The following is an 18,536-nucleotide window of genomic DNA, read 5'->3' as shown; positions in this document are numbered from 1 at the left end:
GTATACCTAACTCTGGCAACACAACTTCCAAAAAAATACAAGTAGGGACTCAAAGAGAAAGTGGACTGATAGAAAGAACAAGAGTGTTGGAGTGTGCATATATAGTGTTTTCAATTGCCTAGATAAAATCCCTGAGGAGAAAAGAAACAAAGAGAAAGAAATCAAATAAGTAATGTCATTCTAACTGTGCACGTTACACTGGACCACCTTTCAAGATCAAGGGCTTTTTCTGCTCTGCCTTTCTATGCTTTGAGGCACTCTAAAGGGTCAGTGCTTGTCAGAAGTTTTCCCAGCTACCCTTGTAAGCAACTTGGTTTGCATGTCCTCCCCAGCATTACACCACAGTAATTGAGAGCATAAGCCAAATAAATGTTCCTGCAAGCTACAAGTACAACTAAGGAACCTTCCTTAAAGCATGTTCCTCAACAAAATGAGGTGTGAGTCAATTTAAACAGTTACTGTGGTAATAAAAAGCAGAAAAGATAAGGCTATCAGGTCAGATACCAGGGGAGGAGGAAGGTAAAAATAATCCGATTCTACACATAAAGCAAGAACAAAAATATTATTTGGGGCTTCATACAGAATATGCTGGAGCAGTTGAATGTCTTCCCTTGGATTTGACGAGTTTCTGGATCAAGCCTGCCTATGTTTTCAATTGGGGGAGAAAGTTTCACTAAAGTTTCACTCGAGTCTGCTCACAAGAATAAGCTAGGACCACTGAGATAATCCTAACCAATTAATCACAGCCATGGGTCTGTATCACAAATTCACCATCAGTTTGGCATGTCCCCACACTTAAAACTTGAGTAGGTGTTGTGCTGGTCATCAGGACTGTTAGAATAATGGCTTTTAGCATATATCGCACCTTAGCCTCAGTCCTCTGAGGCTGAGTTTCGGCAAGATGTAAAACTACATCCTGACTTCATTCAGATATCCTTCAGGAAACATTCACATCATTTACTGCAGCCAAACAAACGACAAAAAAAAAAACGTTTCTTGGAATAGCCTACATTTGTCCTGATCACATCATACCTCTTCCTACAGCATAACACCTGTGACACTGAAGTCAGTTTAAGATAGCAGGACAGAAGCTGAAAGCTGTATCTTCAGACAGCACAACACAGTTTCATAAAGGACCAAGAGAGAGATCAATTGTGACAAAGATATATAATGCCTCACAACATCTGTAAGCAACAGAAGATAAATTTAGATTATATCTGTAAAACATGCTGGGGAGACAAGGAAATGATGGCAGAAAGGTACTTACTTGATTTTACTGAAGACAATGTCAACATCTGTGATTGTCACATTCTTCCCATCTATCACATGACAGTCCTTACATAGCTTTGACCAGTTCTTCCCATGCATTTCTTTTCCTGTGGCTCTTGTATCACCATGGATGGCAAATTTTCTAAAGGCCTCTTCCAGAGCACTTAGTTCTCCTGCCATAGCTCCCTCATGGGAGCTGTTTGAATCATAGGATAATCGTTTTGCTGCTCGGTCCTTTGCTGGATCTGAAGGAGACTTTGGAGGAGTCTTATTCACAGGTTTGGTCGACTTTGCTTTATTGTCAGCCATTGTGCTACAAAGAAGAGGAGGGTAAACTCATTACATTAATTTGCACTAGTTTACCTTCTGTTAAGCTACAGGCTACAGTCCACGTCACAACATATGAAGATAAGTGGTCTATAAAGTTAGCAAGAACTCAGTGCCCTCCACCATCAAACAACAGTCTACATATAGAACTATGCAACTCTCTGCCCATCTAGAAAGAAATTCTAGCATATTTAAAAAAAAAAAAAAAAGGCAGGGAAAGAACATTCCAAAATGAGGCACAGACCTAGTTTCACCACCATTTCATCAGCCAACACAAGAACACTTAGTGTTTGTTTCTTTTTTTTAAAAAAAGGCAATCACCACAGTCACTGATCTGAATAAAAGTATGCCCTTTGCATTGTAGGCATTACTACCTACTTTTATTTCTGAAGGAAAAATAAACAGCCCTTTATTTTCTGGACCATGGCTTTTAAATTATTTTTTATTGAAAAGTGAAATATTTTGAAAGTGCAGCAAAAATATTAATGTTAGAACCCTTATGTTATATAATGTAAGGGCTAACAAGTAAGGAAGCCTCAGAAATACTCAGACAAGTCTCTCTTGTTAACAAAACCATTCATTTCTCAAGTTTATGCCCAAAGAACTGTAGCTGTAGAATTCATTTGGAATAAACACATCCATGATGCAGGAGCACTGAGAAGGGCTGTCATTACTGCAGAGAACAACTTTCAGGTTACCCTACGTTCACAGAGGATAGGTTTGCCTTTTAAAAGAAACCTTAAGCTAAGCAACAGAACACTAAAGTTATTTTCAGGAGTCTTCACAAAGAAAAAAACCCTAACATGCCAGAAGCATCCCATAGAAGCCTTTGCCTTCTGCCCATCCACTCTTAGCTTGGCAGAAATAAGAGGCACTGAAAAGCCCAGTGATAGGGTACACTGTGTGCCTGTCCCAAAAGCTACATGTAGACATGTTGCCCAGACTCACATCTGTGGTGCTGCTACAAATTTTAACCCATAAAGAAGTGCTTCAGGTATCAGAACTTTGGCAAATACTGGATAAGGGCTGGAAAGCCCACCATAACTTATGTTGTCCATTCCTCTAAAGTCACAGCTGTACATGTGACTAACATATGCAAAGATTGGTATGTATTTCTAGTTAAGGTTTTATTTCTGCATCAGATAGAAAGTTCTTTTGGGCTTATATACTGTACTTCGATACAAACTCCTCAGCAATGGAAACAATTCTAAAATTCTACCTCTTCTGATATTGCTTAACCTGTCACTTGAATAGCCAAGGCATACCCTTTCCTGCATGCTGCAACTAACCATAACTACCTGCTGTGCAGTAGTTATTGTTAAGCTTCATGATTAGAAACAACCTTTTAATAAAAATTTTGTCCTTTACACTTCAGCAAATGCAGCATGGCCAAAGCACTACTGTCTGTTTTGAAAACATTCAAGTAAATGCTTAAAAACCTTGTTACATCTTAGGCCTGGGGATCTTTCTGTTTTGTTTACACTGTCAGCACAAGTTTTGGCCAACAAACCAAAACGCTAAATTAAAATTAATACGACAGGAATTTACTAACTGTAGCCAGAGAGTTATATGTGCACCTACAAAATAAAAAGAAAAGCACACGGGGGGGAAAAAAGAGTTTGAAAACTGAAAGTTCATTAAAAAGTTAAAAATGTAACCAATTCCCATTTTTATTTCCTTTGCACCCTGCCTGCTCCACAAAGAACAGCAATTTTACCTCAATAAATTTTTCTGAAAATCTCCCAACACTGAATCTCCAAAACAATAAGCACCCACAGTAAATTGTGAGCTACTACAAGTATCACAGATGCATACATTTCTACCAAAAGAGTGTCTAGACCATTCTAAACTGTCTGATTCACCAGGCTACACACATTCTTTTGCGACCAAAACAGTGGTGAGAGAACATAAGAAAACAAAAACACTGCTGGCACAATCTATGCAAAAGAGAATTACATTAAAAATCAGATCATGAAGATCTATGATCTACCTCCACCTTCGAGGAAGCTAGACTTCCAAAAGCAGAAGTTTCTTCCAAGCTTGCAACATTTCAAATCCACCAGAGCTGGAAACTAGAACCAGAAATTTTCCAAGCTAACACTAACTGGCAAAAGATAGACAGACGGAAAGACAGAACACATTAGCAAAAAGCAAAGTCTGTATTTTAATGTCTGTATAGGATATTAAAAACCAAAGGTACCTCCGTAAGCAAGTAACAGGACAAAACAAGGTGGAGATCTGCTATAGTAAGGTACATACAGCTCAAATGATTTTGCAGTTTTATCTTGTGCCAAACAAACCTTCCAAGAGATCTTCAGGGACAGCCCCCTCTTGCTCTTGACAGAATTGCTAAGGGTGTTTTTAGTAATTCTGGGCCAGGGGGAACAGGACACACTCTACAGAAAAAGGTTTCAGTTTTGAATGGTGAAATCTGGTATGCAAAGCAGACTCATTTCAAAGAAATCCTCACTATCTAAAGCAGAAGGTCAAGGATAGATTAAAACTAGGGCTCTGCTATGGTTGCCAAAAATTGTCATGGATACTCCTTTTCTTGTTGAACCATAATTAACATTTTACTTGTTAAAATCCTACTTAATAGCATGAAGTTTACTAAAAGGAAGCCACCCAGTTTATGAAAATACTGACCTTGCCTCAACTTCAAATTTTGTTTCTTAACACTACAAACAACACACTCTGAAGAGAAACATATTCATTAATATACTATATTAGAAGGTAAAGAATTGCACAACACAGGATATGAAATCAGATTTTTAATGGGTTCAGGTCCTTTAACTTCTTTTAATGATTAGAGATGAGGAAGGAGATCATGCCTTGTTGAAGAAATGATCTCTCAAAGTGAAGTACAGAATAACCTGTTTGCCAAAAATTCAAGATCAAATGCAGGTTTGAGTCTTCCTTACCCTTTTTACCCCCGGACAAAGGGATCAGAAGGTGCTTTCCAGCTTCTGCTAGAAGTAAAGATTAGCAGTAATTTGGGGAGGGGCCACAGCAGGGCAATAGGTGGAAGCGACAAAAGAAAGTGACTACTCTAAAATACCAATTCTAAAATTCAGTAAAACAAAATTAAGCCACTGTTCAAAAGCATGAGCTGTGTAGATGCCGACTATAACAATTACAGCTAACCAAAGAAACACCTTTCATCACCATCCAAAAAGTCTAATACGCACACAGTTAGATAATACTACATTTCCAGAGCCAGCAGAGGGAAGGAAGGTCGGCCTAGCCACCAATCCCATCCTCTCCAAACACTGCTGGCTCCAACCTAGCAGGTCCACATCACCAAAAGAAGCCATATAAGACATTAAGAAAGAGGTATAAGCAGATGCTAGAGTTCAAAAGGCTTTGTGAAAGAACAGCTGTCCCAAAAAACTGGAGTTCCAGAAATCCACAGAATATTTAGACAACTAGGTGCTGTGTTATGAGCTGCTATAGTCTGTGCCATGTGATACTCCTTTAGTGTCATGAAAAAACAGTTCTTGTCCCTTCTCTCACTCTGCAATAGGTAAACAATACAGCACATTATACAGACAGAGATATCTATACAGAGATTAAGCCAGGGATCAAACTGACTGAGGTCATGACTAACTCATGCTAAAATAGACTGAAAGTGCAGATCTGTGCTCTCAGCGCATGCCTAACCCATTAGAAAAAGTTTTCTCATATCATCAAACTTCCTTTCAGCCAGAGACTACAATACATACTCATCTGCAGACAGACAGCTGGGAGAATGCCCCTAGATAAAGTCACGTATTAATCTGGATTCTTCCAAAAATGAGGGGACAAGCAACTATTGTTTCTGTGAATTCCAGTTGTTGATTCTCTATAGCTGCATGAATACCAGGTACATAGAAATAAGCCCAAAGCCTCAGTACTGACCAACTGTCAGCTCTACTGAAAGATTTATACTGATTTACACTCTTTCACTTCCCCACATCCTCTCCAGGTGTCAACACATTGCAGGAATTCTGGTACAGCTTTGATTTAGATTTGGGGGAAATACTCGTAGAAGTAATCCATCTCTCAGCACCAATAAGGAAGACCTGAAGATTTACCAAAACCCAGAGTACAACAATTTCAGCAGGTTATGCAACTCTATGGAATATGCACGTATCCTACCTGGTCAGAATTCCCTGCGGCACCTTCCCTGCCCTGTCCTTGAGAACTAATGCATGGCTAATCTGCTCAAGAAGTGCGGACAGCTTAGTATTTGTAATAGAAGTTAGCATCGCTGCCATGTCACAGACAGGGAAACCAAAGCAGAGGGATGAAGAAACATATCTGTTATGCTGCTGGAGTTCAGAACATCATGAGGACCCTGTGTCCCGTACTCTACGCTGCTTTAATTATCAGGCCACATAAAGCAGGTACATGATTGTATGGGGTGCTCTGAAGAACCAACGTTCTCTGACTTCATGGAGGAAACACAAATAGTCCCACTAGCTGCAAATGTATTAACCCAGTTTACAATCTCCACATCAAAAAATGCTTTTCAAAAAGAAAAAAAAAAATCAACAGGAAACTACCAAAAGTGTGAATGCCCAGCTTTTTGGGCTATACCATGTACTTTCTCTCATCTGCTTTGTCTAGCTTGCCTCTAGCACGCTAGGAATGTTCTGTCCCAATGTAAGTTGAATTGCTTTCATTCGCAGCAAGTATTACAAAACCAGTTTTTAATGGAAGTCTTCTTGCAGCATTAACTGCCACAGAAATTAGTAAGAGTGTATTTTCTAAGCACAAAAGACTAGAACATTACAGTAGATACCTATTACAGACTCAGCTACAATCCAGTTAATAGAAAAGGCAGCTTATTTTAAAACCATTTGTTCTTTGGAATATTTACCAACCAAGAATTAGCTAAAACAAGGTCAAAAGTCCTGTGAACTAAGGAAAACTTCCAGTTCAAACTTTTTAATGGCAGAAAGCATTCAAGCATCAAGCAGACCTCTGTTCAGGAGACTGCCGAGATTGATGAATTTGGAGAAAAGTTTCAATAGCAAAATGGCACAGCTGCAATACAATAATGGTATTACTAAAATCTACACTTTCCTGTAATGCTCGCCTTTGCATATGCCAACCTTATTTCTCACACACAACACCTAGCTCCATTGCAACTTGCAACACAACTCCACAAGACCCCAAAGTTATGTTTACACTGAACATCAGGGTTATCCTCTAACTAAAATCCAAAGTCTGCAGTGCAAATCCCTCATCTTGAGGCTAAAGACAGTAACTTGGATAAAACAGCCCTAATAATGGAATATATGCTCAAGTTCTCAATCTTAGCCCTGATCCCTCCCCTAAGTTCTTAACCCTTTCTACCATATGCCCCAGGCAACTAAGCAGCAAAAATCTACAAACTGTCCTTGACTTCCTTCTCTTCTGCAATTCCTTTTGCTGCTGTTTTAAGGCATAGTCCAAGGTTCTGCTTTGCTTACGGTCACACCATAGAGCTTTGGCCATAAGGTAGAGTGGAGATGGTACCCTAACTGTACCCTAAATATCCACCAAGATATAATCCAAAACAAAGATTCCCCAGACAGTCTTTCTGCAACCTCCTCACCACCCAGCAATTACGTTGTATTTGTTGTCTCCATAATCTGTTAAGTGAGAAGGGCAAGCAGGTAATCCACAGCACAAACCCTAGACTTATAAGCAAAGATACTGTTCTACTACCTGCAAAATGGCACCAGCAGGTTAAAAAAAAATAAATCTTTCAAACACTCTATTCCATTTTTGCTGTTCCTTAAGCCAAGTATGAGTATGTGGGCTTCCCAACGCTCTTGCTCTTTGTAACAGTTATTCAGACCAAAAAATTCCCTAGCTCATGGGCGAATTTCATCTAACTGATCTTCCTTGCATCCTCACCTTCCAAAGGGGGGAAAATATAACAGATTAATCTGCAAAAGCATCTATACATCTATTTAGTTGGCCAAGAAAAGTAGGATTCTACATTCAGACAGCCTCTCTCATGCATGTGATCACATCAGACATTTGAACAAATGCTCAAGAAAACAGCAGCCAGGAATCTACCAATTTTATTGAGAACTAGAAATAGAGCAGGGGGAAAGGAGAGAGATGGTGGACCCCTTGCAATGCAATTAACACAGCCAGCAAGTTGAGGTAAGTCTGGTATTACATAAAGATCTGAAGAACTGTATGTTGCTAACATTAACAATTTTACTTCTGTTTTAACCTCACAATAAGCTTCCTATTTCTGTGCATTGTCTTATAAATGCATCAGCCTTGACCTCTCCACACCTACATTCTTAGTTCCTCAGCCTAGCCAAACTACCAGCCTTCCTAAAGATATTTCTTAGATGGTCTTAAACCTGAAAGGTCATTGGCTTTTAGAAAATAGGCATGCTACAAAGAATTCTGCCCACAGGCACATAACCTAGTAGTTTTATGTTGTTACCTGTTTTTACCTTCCATTCTCCTGCTAATCCTTCCTGCACATCAAGTGTTGGTAAGCATGCAATTGCTTAAGGTGTAATTTTTATCAGAATAGGTTTCTGCACTGTTGGTAAAACTTGTCCACTGCACCACAAATAGTTGCCATCCAAAATTTAAGACCTTCCAGTCAATCCAAGCAAAAAAGAAAGCAACTTTTCAACAAGCATGAGAGGTGCTATTTTTATGAGTGAATTGGATTCATAACATTACCAAACTGTGCAAGGCATTTGAATTTGTCTGACTGCATCTGTTTTATTTTAGTACTTGATCTATCTTCCCCATGTTTTAAAAACGTTACAGAATTGCAGTTAAAGGGAATTCTCATTTATTTTCTGTCTGTAATTATTTATGCCAAATAAAAACAGCAGAGACAAAGTATAGCAGATGAAATCTTTTTCCCACATTTTTGCATAAACATTCAAGCTGAGGGAAGGGATAAACAGCTGGAGAAATGCAACATTCTCCTAATAAAATGCAATGCTCCAGACAATGCTCTTAAAGCTTCCCGTAAGCTTCCTTCACAGCTACCAGTAGGAACCAGAGTTAAAGCGTTTCTCCTCTGAGTTCTTCTCTGGGCATATTTCTCCACACGTGATGCTCAAGTGAATGAGAGCCATCCATTTTCCCTGGCACGTAACACAGAAGGAAAATGAGCAGAGAACACTGCAGACCAACCAGAGCTAACACAACTCTTATCTATGTTTAAACCCATCTTTACCTAAAGAAAATTAAATCATTTCACAGGCTTTATGAGGAACTTCACAACTGAACCTTGAGTTCTCTTAACAATATACATGTATCTAGCACTATGGACAAGGGCAAGGCGTGCTAAATCACACAGCTACATTTAAGTCCTTCAGCAGAACACACACAGAGGAACAAAAAAGGTGGTTACTCAAGTTGTTCAATGTTTCTCCTTGGCAAAACAGTATTTCAGACTGTGATGAAGTTGCATATGCTGTTAAAGGGACAACCTTAGAAAGCACATTATCAAGCGCAGAGATTATTTTGACTGCTGACAAATGGCTGTTACTGTTCTATTTCTAAAAACTATTGCTATCTGCCTACCTAGTTACTGCTACAATATCCCTTATATGTAAAACTAAGTTCGGTTCTTCAGAAATTACACTCCTCCATTCCAAAGAAGCACTTCATAAAATATCACCTCTTTATATATGTATAAATGAAGCACCTATACACAGACACACATACCTTTATCAGCATTAGTTCTATTAGAACTTTTTTCTTTTAAATGACACGTTCACCTGACAACACTTAAAACTACACAAAAACTCTTTATCTAACTAACTCTTAACTAGCTCTACAATATACTGTAATACCACCATGTCACTTACACAAGGTTTCAACTATGAAGGCAAAAGCATAAATGCAGGCATCCACCACACATTTATGTACTGGTGAACTCTTATCATGTTTTTGGTTTTTTTCCATTATGTGACTATCCCATTTGAGGATTCCACTTACTAAGTATTCATCCTGAGCTCTGCTGGGCTGCTATCATTGGTAGATGAAGAAATAATCTGGACACAAATACCCTGCAATTCCACACACAGGCAAGGATACAAGCCAGTGTCTAGAACAGCCCTCACAGAAGAAAGTAAGACACCTGTTAAAGCACACGAAAAGAGGAGCCTCAACTGTTTAGAAGAGGTATTTTTCCATGGTGTATCGAAAAAGACTTGGGAATCACAGATCCAAAAAGGCTGCAAGACAACAGCTGCTCTCCGCAGTGGTTAGACAATTAATTTACAGCTCCAAATAACATGCTGGGCATATCATCACTTTAGGATTAGTTAAGTACAGGTTCCCTGACTTGTACCATTACAATTGTAGTTTGCTTAGCCTCATTTCTTCATACACCATACATGGTACCCTCCCAGCACTTCCATCCAGAGCAGACTACTAATCTGGACTTCTGCAGTATTTCTGCAAAAGCCATGAGTAATGAGGATCCAGTTCATGAAAGGAGATCGGAGATTGTACAGCAAGGAGATCACTTCGAACACCAGTAAGATGGGGGGGGCTTTGTGTACCACTTACAGGTAAAAATATCAAGAGAACCAAGTTGATGCTATTGACAGGGATAGAATTAGATCAAACAAAAACTGAGCTAACGGAGCCTTACAGGCCTTGAAAGCACTGTAAGACTTAATACTCACGAAGCATCATCTCTGACAAAAGAACTGGAGATGGTGTAAGAGCTACAAAATCATGAGACAAGATGTTTTACCACGAGAGACTTAAAGAATTCCACCAATGTAATTTGTCAGGTGATTGCAGTCACTTGAGTGAGGTATCCAAATACCTTTGTAAAGAAACCGCATCACATATTAAATGGCTCTTTACTGCCGAAGATATCAATAAACTCAACAGCTGAAAACTCAGGCTACACCAAAGCAAATTAGAGATAAGGCTTCCTTAGGGAGAGAAAATCAACCATTGGAAATAGTAAAGGTAACGTCTAAGAATAGCTGCAAACACTTCACATGCTGACTTCTGCACATTAGACTTTATTTAATACAGAAGATACACTTAGACAAGCATCTCTGAAAGACAGACTTTTATCAGATGTATGTTACTGGTCTCAGATAACTAGCTGAAAATAACTAATCCATGAGTCAGATTAGATTTTCTAAAGATCCCTTATATTCTTAAAGTCTGCTGCTTCAGTTTTGTCTGAATCCAAAAAAAGAATGTCGTGGTTTAACCCCAGCCAGCAACTAAGCACTACACAGCCGCTCACTCACTCCCCCCCATCCAGTGGGATGGGGGACAAAATCGGGAAAAAGAAGTAAAACTCCTGGGTTGAGATAAGAACCGTTTAATAGAACAGAAAAGAAGAAACTAATAATGATAATGATAACACTAATAAAATGACAACAGTAGTAATAAAAGGATTGGAATGTACAAATGATGCGCAGGGCAACTGCTCACCACCCGCCGACCGACACCCAGCCAGTCCCCGAGCGGCAAATCCCTGTCCCCACTTCCCAGTTCCTAAACTAGATGGGACGTCCCATGGTATGGAATACACCGTTGGCCAGTTTGGGTCAGGTGCCCTGGTTGTGTCCTGTGCCAACTTCTTGTGCCCTGGCTGGGCATGAGAAGCTGAAAAATCCTTGACTATAGTCTAACCACTACTGAGCAACAACTGAAACCATCAGTGTTATCAACATTCTTCTCATACTGAACTCAAAACATAGCACTGTACCAGCTACTAGGAAGACAGTTAACTCTATCCCAGCTGAAACCAGGACAATAAATTAACCTTTAAGTACAGATTTTTTTCAACTACCCACCGCTCAGAACAAAATAAGAAGGGAATACTTCCCTTCTAAATCGTCAATAAGTTCTTTCACATCTATAAACTCCTGTAAGATGAACCGTTCAGGTACTGGTCCTTCCGACAGTGAAACCGGATGAGACAGGCAGACACATATTTGTCTTTAATTTAAAAATAAGCAGTCATCAACAACAAAAGAACGCTTTTGTGAGCAAGACGTCTTAGCATTTGAATTTCCATTGCAAGAATTTTCTTAGCGCTGATCCAATAGAACACCATTCCTCAACTGTGCACTTAAGAACTTGCTTGAATTAGGACTGCATCCCTTAGAGGTTCAAGCAAAAACTGTTAGATCCTTTATTTTTTTTTAAGTTTCTCTGTGCTCATTTTACCAAATGCTCCAATATTTGAACAGTGACACACAAGCATATTCTTAAGATTAGCCAAACTGGGCAAGGATTAACTTCATAAGATTATTTAAGACAGTTGTACTGCAGATTCATTTTTATCTTTTCATCTGCCCATAATGCATTGAAGCTTTGGTGTGTATACTCTTGGTTTTCGATCCATGACAAGGTAAGTTAAGATCACACACTCAGGATACTCTGAGGCAGGGGAAAGCTGAGGAGGAAAAGAAAAAGAAGAGGCAACCTTAAGACAACTGGCAAGAGTAAGAACCTAGGCTTCTATGACATCTGCCTTAGAGTCCTGACACAGTTCAGTTTGCTCCTGCTAAGAGGGAATCTTAATTGCCCACCCACTACACGTAACACCTAACAATAGAGGAAAAACTTCCAATTTGTTTTGATGGACATACACTGCGAGCCAAGAAAAATGACCAGCACAAAATCAGTCTGTTCTGTTCTGTCAGCACTTGAGATGAACACCCAGCCACAAAAAGCGTCCTGAAACCTGAACAGACTGCGTACTTGCCCTGTACCCCACGTACAGGCCCTGTGTACTTAAAGACCTTATTTATACTGGGGTATTTTACCAATAACATCCTCTCAACGTACTGTGACTTTCACTACTATTTCCAAGTATTCCAATAACCAGACTGCGTTGCAATGGGAAATTCTTATAGCACTTTATGTATGGGCAACTTGGGATGGGCAGGCTGATGCATTCCCTAAGAAATTTCTTTCTGCTGAAGGTGTATTTGTTACTAAGTATTTTCTGTGGGCTTGGGCACATGAGGGAGATAAGAGGAAGAAAGAGCTAAAACAGCTTATCGAAAATATTGGGGAAAAGGCAAAGCAATTTGATTTTCCCTGCCTAACACTTTGATTTTGAAATGAAAACTCCATTTCAAAATTTTAAAAAATGACCTTAAAGAATGGTAAAAATTAAGCAGCCTGAAGATGAAATGTTTCATATTGGGTCGATGCAGGGGGTTTTTTATTTTATTTTAACTTTCGGCATCTAGTCAAGTTAAATACATTTAAAAAAAAAAACCAAACCCAAGCTATTATTCACATGTCCCAAGAGTGCCCTTTGATACCAGAACTTCCCTCAGAGAACTGTGCGAGTCTTACATTAAGTTCTACAATTTCCCTTGCTCTAACATACAAGAAAGAGAAAATACATAGCTGGATAATGCACATACATGTACCGATGTATTCTTCTTAAAAACAGCTGCATTCCCTGTTTTGTACCCATTACAGTGGTCTTATTCTGTATTTTGGATCATAATATTTTGGGGGCCAGTCGAAAGTTTTTGTTCCATGGTTATATTGCACCTAACACATTAGTTAATGTCCCTGTTCACAGCTCCCAGACACTAGGGCAGTACAAACAGCAAGCAAAACATTTCTTTTCAGCTAACTGGCAGAGGCACCTAAAAGCACTTACACCTGTAACAGTCATGCCAGTATGGCAGAAAAACACTAAGGGTGAAAATTATACACCTGCATTTAATTTCAGTTACGCACAGCACAAAAAAGGTTTTCGGAGGGAGAAAAAAACCCAGTTTGTTGCTCATTGAAAAGAGTCCATTTCATTTATGCAAGGGCTGCAAGCAGTATGCATGTACAAATAGAAAGGACATGACATCATTGAGTGACTACACCACAGGAAAGACTGCTCTTGTTAAACATTTTTCTTCATGCAGTGATACAGGCTTGTGAATACAGTCACATTCGCATACTGAAGACTTACATAATCAAAGTATGCAAAGAAAGAAAAAATCTGATATTATTTTAATTTGCATCTTAGCTTATCAACTGAGAGCAAGTCATCAAGTTTAAACATTGGAAGGTTTATTCTCTAAAGCATTCTGAGATATATTAAGTACAAGTAATTGCCTCTACTTATAATCAGAATACACAAATCTTAACATAAATTGATATAACTGCCTGCCTCCCTCCTTAAAAGAGCCACTTTTTTTTTTTCCTTTTTTTTCCAAATTAAGCTCGAGGTACAAGAAGTAAAATTAACTCCTATCATACAGCTACCTACAGAAAGTAATTGGAATTAATATACCTACTATAAAAAAGTAAATAAGACGACATTATTTTTCACCACAGTCAATCCACAGTTTAAACTGGGCACAGAAACAACTACTTGCTGGATGTATATTTCCATTTATAAAGATCTTTTCTTACATTTACAAGGGTCAAGTGCAAGCACTGCAGGAGATTCCTATGTGAACTTTATCTGCAATTTGATCCTTGCATGGCATGCTGTCTAAGCATTACACTGTACTATGATTTAATACTGAACATACACTTCAGCAGTTACAAATGATGGACTATTTAAAGGCATATGACTGTGACCCAGAGAGGTACAAAAGCATTCAAAACTGCATTTTATTTTGGTTTTGGGAGGGGTGACGTTGAGTTGGGGTAGGGCCTGTAAAAAACATAATTTGAAAAAGAAATGGCTTATTGCTAAAGGATTAAGGAAATGGCCATTGACATTTTAAGAATGAATAAATTGTATACATTCAATAAACAGTCATGCTATTTTAAGCCTGAGACTATGAAAGTGTATAGGTATCTCTCTGTTCCCTCCCCCCCCCCAAGTCTTCACAGCACCAGAGGAAGAAAAAAACCCAAACCTTAATGTTCCATTAACACACTAACACTCACCAACCTTCTAGAGCATGCTATTTAATAATACTAGTTGAGAAAGCAGTGTAAAGGCTCAGTAAAAGCCAGTGAAAACCATCTGGTATCATGTGTTTCATTTCAGGCTGGGGGTTGGTTTTGCCCCTCCTTTTCTTTTCAAATAAACATAAGCAGTTATGCAATCCTCTGTAAAATCTGAAAGAATTCCCCCCCACACCTCTTAACCTGCTCACGTAGACCCTGCGAAGCAAGAATAGGGAAATGGCTTGTCAGCAGCATCTACTGCAAGATTCAAAGCTGTCAACGTTGAAGACACACACTTTCCACCTTGTAGCACACGCCCAGGTGGAAGAATTTCACCCGGGTAGAAGAGCTTGTACGCAGGATTGAATAAATACTTGCAGCCGCTGCTGATGGGGGGGTGGTGGGCTGGGTGTATTTGTTTTCGAGCAAATTCTGGGATTGCAGGTTAATGCGTGGGATTTTGGACTCGTCCCGGTTTCCAGCCTGGACCACTGACTGTACTTGGCTCGATACCTGCGGGTGTTACACTGCAGCCCCCGAACAGCCTCCCACACCTGACGCCGGTTTTCAGGGAGGACGCCATCTCGGAGACTAAGCCCCTTCGGCTGACGCTTGGGCATTTAAAATGAAAAAAAAAAAAAAAAAAAGGGGCGAATCGTCTTTACCCATCGATCTCCATAAAAGGGGACCGCTGGCTCTGCAGGAGAGCGCGAAGCAGCAGCCGCAGCGGCTGAGCCTTTGTTGTCGCCTCTCGATAAACACCACGACATTTTGCAAGGGGGGGGGGCGCAAGGTGGATCTCCCCCCCTCCAGCTCCTCAGGCAGAGCCGGGCTTCCCAGCCGCCCTGAGGCAGCACCGCCCGTCCACCCACCCGCCGGTGCAGCGCCGGCAGGACCCGGGGATGGGGGGGGAGGGCAGCCCACCCCCCTCACACACAGGGTACGGCCGCGCGTCCCCTCCCCGGGGGCGGCGGGCGATGCGGCTGCTGCCGGGGCCCATCCCGAAGGGACGGGCAAGGGAGAGCGGCTCTCCCCGGCCCTCCCTTCCCCGGGGCCTCTGGCAGAAGAGAAAAGGGGGGGACGGGACGACAGCGAGGGGTTAATCCTAAGGAGGAAAGCCGCCGCCGCGCCCGTCAGCCCCTCGCCTCACGTTAACGGCCAGGGCGGGGAGGCGCCAGCCCCCTCACCTTGCGCTTTCCTTCGCCGAATAGAAATCCATTAGCCAGCGCGCTAAAAAGGAGGGAAACCCACACACGCACACCTTAAAAAGAGGGTCTCGCCCCGCGAGAGGCGCCCACTCACCGCCGAGCTCCGGAGGGGCGGCCGGTCAGCCGCCAAAACCCAACCTGTCCCTCGCCCGCGTCTCCCGCCGCTCTCGGCAGCCCCTGTCAAGCCGGCGGCGGCTCTCACGGCAGGCACCGCCCTCGCTGCCCGGGCATTGGCCAGCGGCCGGCGCCGCCCCCAGGCCATAGGCCGGGCGGGCTGTCCGGCAGGCGGCCGCTCCCGCCCCTCCCTCAGCGGAGCCTGAGGTAATGAGTTAGCGCGGGGGGGGGCCGCTGCCGCCGTTGCTGCCTTAAATGGCCGGTTACGGCCGGTGGTGCTTCTGCCCGCCAGCAGGTGGGAAGGGGCAGGGGCAGGTGGAGGAGGCTCCGGGGGGCGACGCGGGGAGGGCCGGCCACCCACCCCACCTCGCCCCGGCTAGCGCGGGCGTCGAGGCCCGGTCCAGCAGCTTCCGCCATCTCGAGCATCCTATTCCCCCTTCCCGAGGGAGAAGGGGAGACCGAGGGGCAGCGCAGGCCTCTGCGTCCCGCCGGGCTCTGCCAGGTTTGGGTCTGGATTGCTGCTGGGCGGTGCTGTAAGCTGTGTTTACTTCGTTGACGTGAAGTAAATAAAAATTCACTTAAAAAGGCTAGGCTGCGTGCTGCGGTAGGCGCTCCCGATAAACCTGGCGTTCCCTCAGCTTGCCTGGGAGCAGGCCTGGGGTTGGCACAGCGGAGAGGTGCAGCGACGGTTCAGGAGTCGGCAGAAAGGCAATGAACTTTGTGCATCCTCGTTTGTGAATTTGTAACCCGGCTCCGAGGGCCCGGCGGAGCTTGGTGAGCTACACCTTGATCGCTGCTGTGCTGGAATCGGGTTAAAACAATCTGCCTGCAGAGGTGAGGGAAAAAAAGCAAAAAGATCCAGTTAATGTGCAGTAGAGTCTCAGTTTTTCAAATGCAGGATAGATACATAGCTAACTGAAAAACTGTTGCATACCTATACTTGCCTTGAGATGCACAGTAATAGTTTATCAACTATTATAAAACTGGTCTATAAACTCCTGTTTCAGTATCTTAAGGCAATTATTGAAATGACCCAGAATGTCATAAATGCTGTAAAGCCCCTTCATGTTAGGATTGAGTTTGGCTGTGCTACCGATGAAGGTTTTGTGGTAGAGTATGGCAAATGCACTTGTGATCTCTCATGAAAGCACAATACAAAATTATGTTGTATTTTTTTCCAAGTTTTCTCCTTCACTGTGTGGACACAGGAAACCTACCCTTCATGAAGCTTGAGCTGGCTTGAGGTTCAGGAAGAGTCCCTACCATACAGCTGAGAAACAGATGAAGACAGGTACAGCTTTAAATCAGAGCCTAGTTTTGAAGGCAAAAATGAATGCAGTATAGATTAGCATGAAATGAGGTATGGTCTTGAACCTGATCTTCTCTTACAGTGGGAGGGACTTTGCTCCCACAGTCCCTGCCTTGTGGTCCATCCACTTGAGAGGTGTGGGAGGAGAGATTGCCAGTGAAGACTGAGGCAAAAAAATTGTTGAGTACCTCAGCCTTCTCCCAGTCTCCCAGTTGTTACCAGTTTGCCAATCATGTTCATCAGGGGAGTGCACTTTCTTTGACCTTCCTTTCCTGGTTGACATACCTATAGAAGCCCTTCTTATTGTTCTTTGCATCCCTTGCCAAGTTCAGCTCCAGCTGCGCCTTGGCCTTCCTGACCCCATCCCTATGCAACCAGGCAGCATCCCTATAATCTTCCCACCTGTCCCTCCTTCCGCTGCCTGTGCGTTTCCTCCTTGCTCTTAGTTTGACCAGCTGGTCTTGACTCATCCATGCTTGTCTCTTGCCTTCCTTTCCTGATTTCTTACACGTGGGGATCGAGAGCTCTTGCGCCCTATGGAAAGCGTTCCTAAAGATCTGCCAGCTCTGTTCTGCTCCCTTGTCCCTGAGGGCATTTTCCCAGGGGGTCCTATTGACTAACTACTTGAACAGCTGCAATTTTGCTTTCCTAAAATTCAGGGTCTTGATTTTACTCATTGCCTGTCCCATATCCCTCAGGACTGTGAACTCTACTAGTGCATGATCACTGCAGCCCAGGCTGCCTCCAGTCTTGACATCTCTGATTAGCTCACTTGCATTGGTGACCAACAGGTCCAGTAACTCATCCCCTCTGGTAGGGCTGTCTATTGCCTGGTTTGAGAAGTTAACCTCAATGCACTGCAGGAGTCTCCTGGATTGCCTACAGCTCGCCGTGCCACTTCTCCAGCAGATGTCAGCATGGCTGAAGTCCCCCAGCAGGATGAGAGCCTGTGATTGCAATGCCTCCTGTAGCTCAAGTAAGAAGGCTTTGTCAAGAGAATCCCCTTGATCAGGTGGCCAGTAGTAGACACCAACCACAAGGTTCCTTTTGTTGCCTTGGTCTCCAATTCTTATCCATGAGGTTTCAACCTGCTCATGGCTGTTGTTCCAAGACAACTTTTCTCACTCTTCATTTCTTGATGTGGAGGGCAGCCCCTCCACCCCTCCTTCCTCGCCAGTCCCTTCTGAACAGCCTGTAGCCATCAACAGCCGCGCTCCAGTCATGGCGCTCATCCCACCAAGTTCAGTAACAGCAACTAGGTCATAGCTTTCTAGCAGCATGGTGGTTTCCAACTCCTCCTGTTGGTTGCCCATGCTGCATGCATTGGTGTAGAGGCATTTCAAATGGGCTGTCAGCTGTGTCATCTTTTTAGAGGAACACAGCTTAATTAGTTTGAGGTATTTCACCGGTGTTTCCCTGTTGACTCCTATTACCTCAGC

At 42.4% G+C, this 18,536-nt stretch overlaps 1 protein-coding gene across 1 annotated transcript in view; it reads right to left on the bottom strand.

Annotated features, from left to right (window-relative positions):
* The window catches only part of TPPP (tubulin polymerization promoting protein), a 62,859-nt gene extending 46,981 nt beyond the window's left edge, over nt 1-15,878 (bottom strand). Inside the window, exons 1-2 of the mRNA XM_069809283.1 lie at nt 15,769-15,878; nt 1,268-1,582 (exon numbers count right to left, since the gene is read on the bottom strand). Of these exons, the coding sequence (XP_069665384.1) occupies nt 1,268-1,578 (311 nt within the window). The 5' untranslated portion in view covers nt 1,579-1,582; nt 15,769-15,878. The remainder of the gene's footprint in view (nt 1-1,267; nt 1,583-15,768) is intronic.
* Between the last annotated feature and the right edge of the window lie 2,658 nt (nt 15,879-18,536).

The sequence above is a fragment of the Haliaeetus albicilla genome, chromosome 21, assembly GCF_947461875.1.
Source record: "Haliaeetus albicilla chromosome 21, bHalAlb1.1, whole genome shotgun sequence".
NCBI classification, from domain to species: domain Eukaryota; kingdom Metazoa; phylum Chordata; class Aves; order Accipitriformes; family Accipitridae; genus Haliaeetus; species Haliaeetus albicilla.
This window is presented reverse-complemented; position numbering and strand designations above follow the sequence as displayed.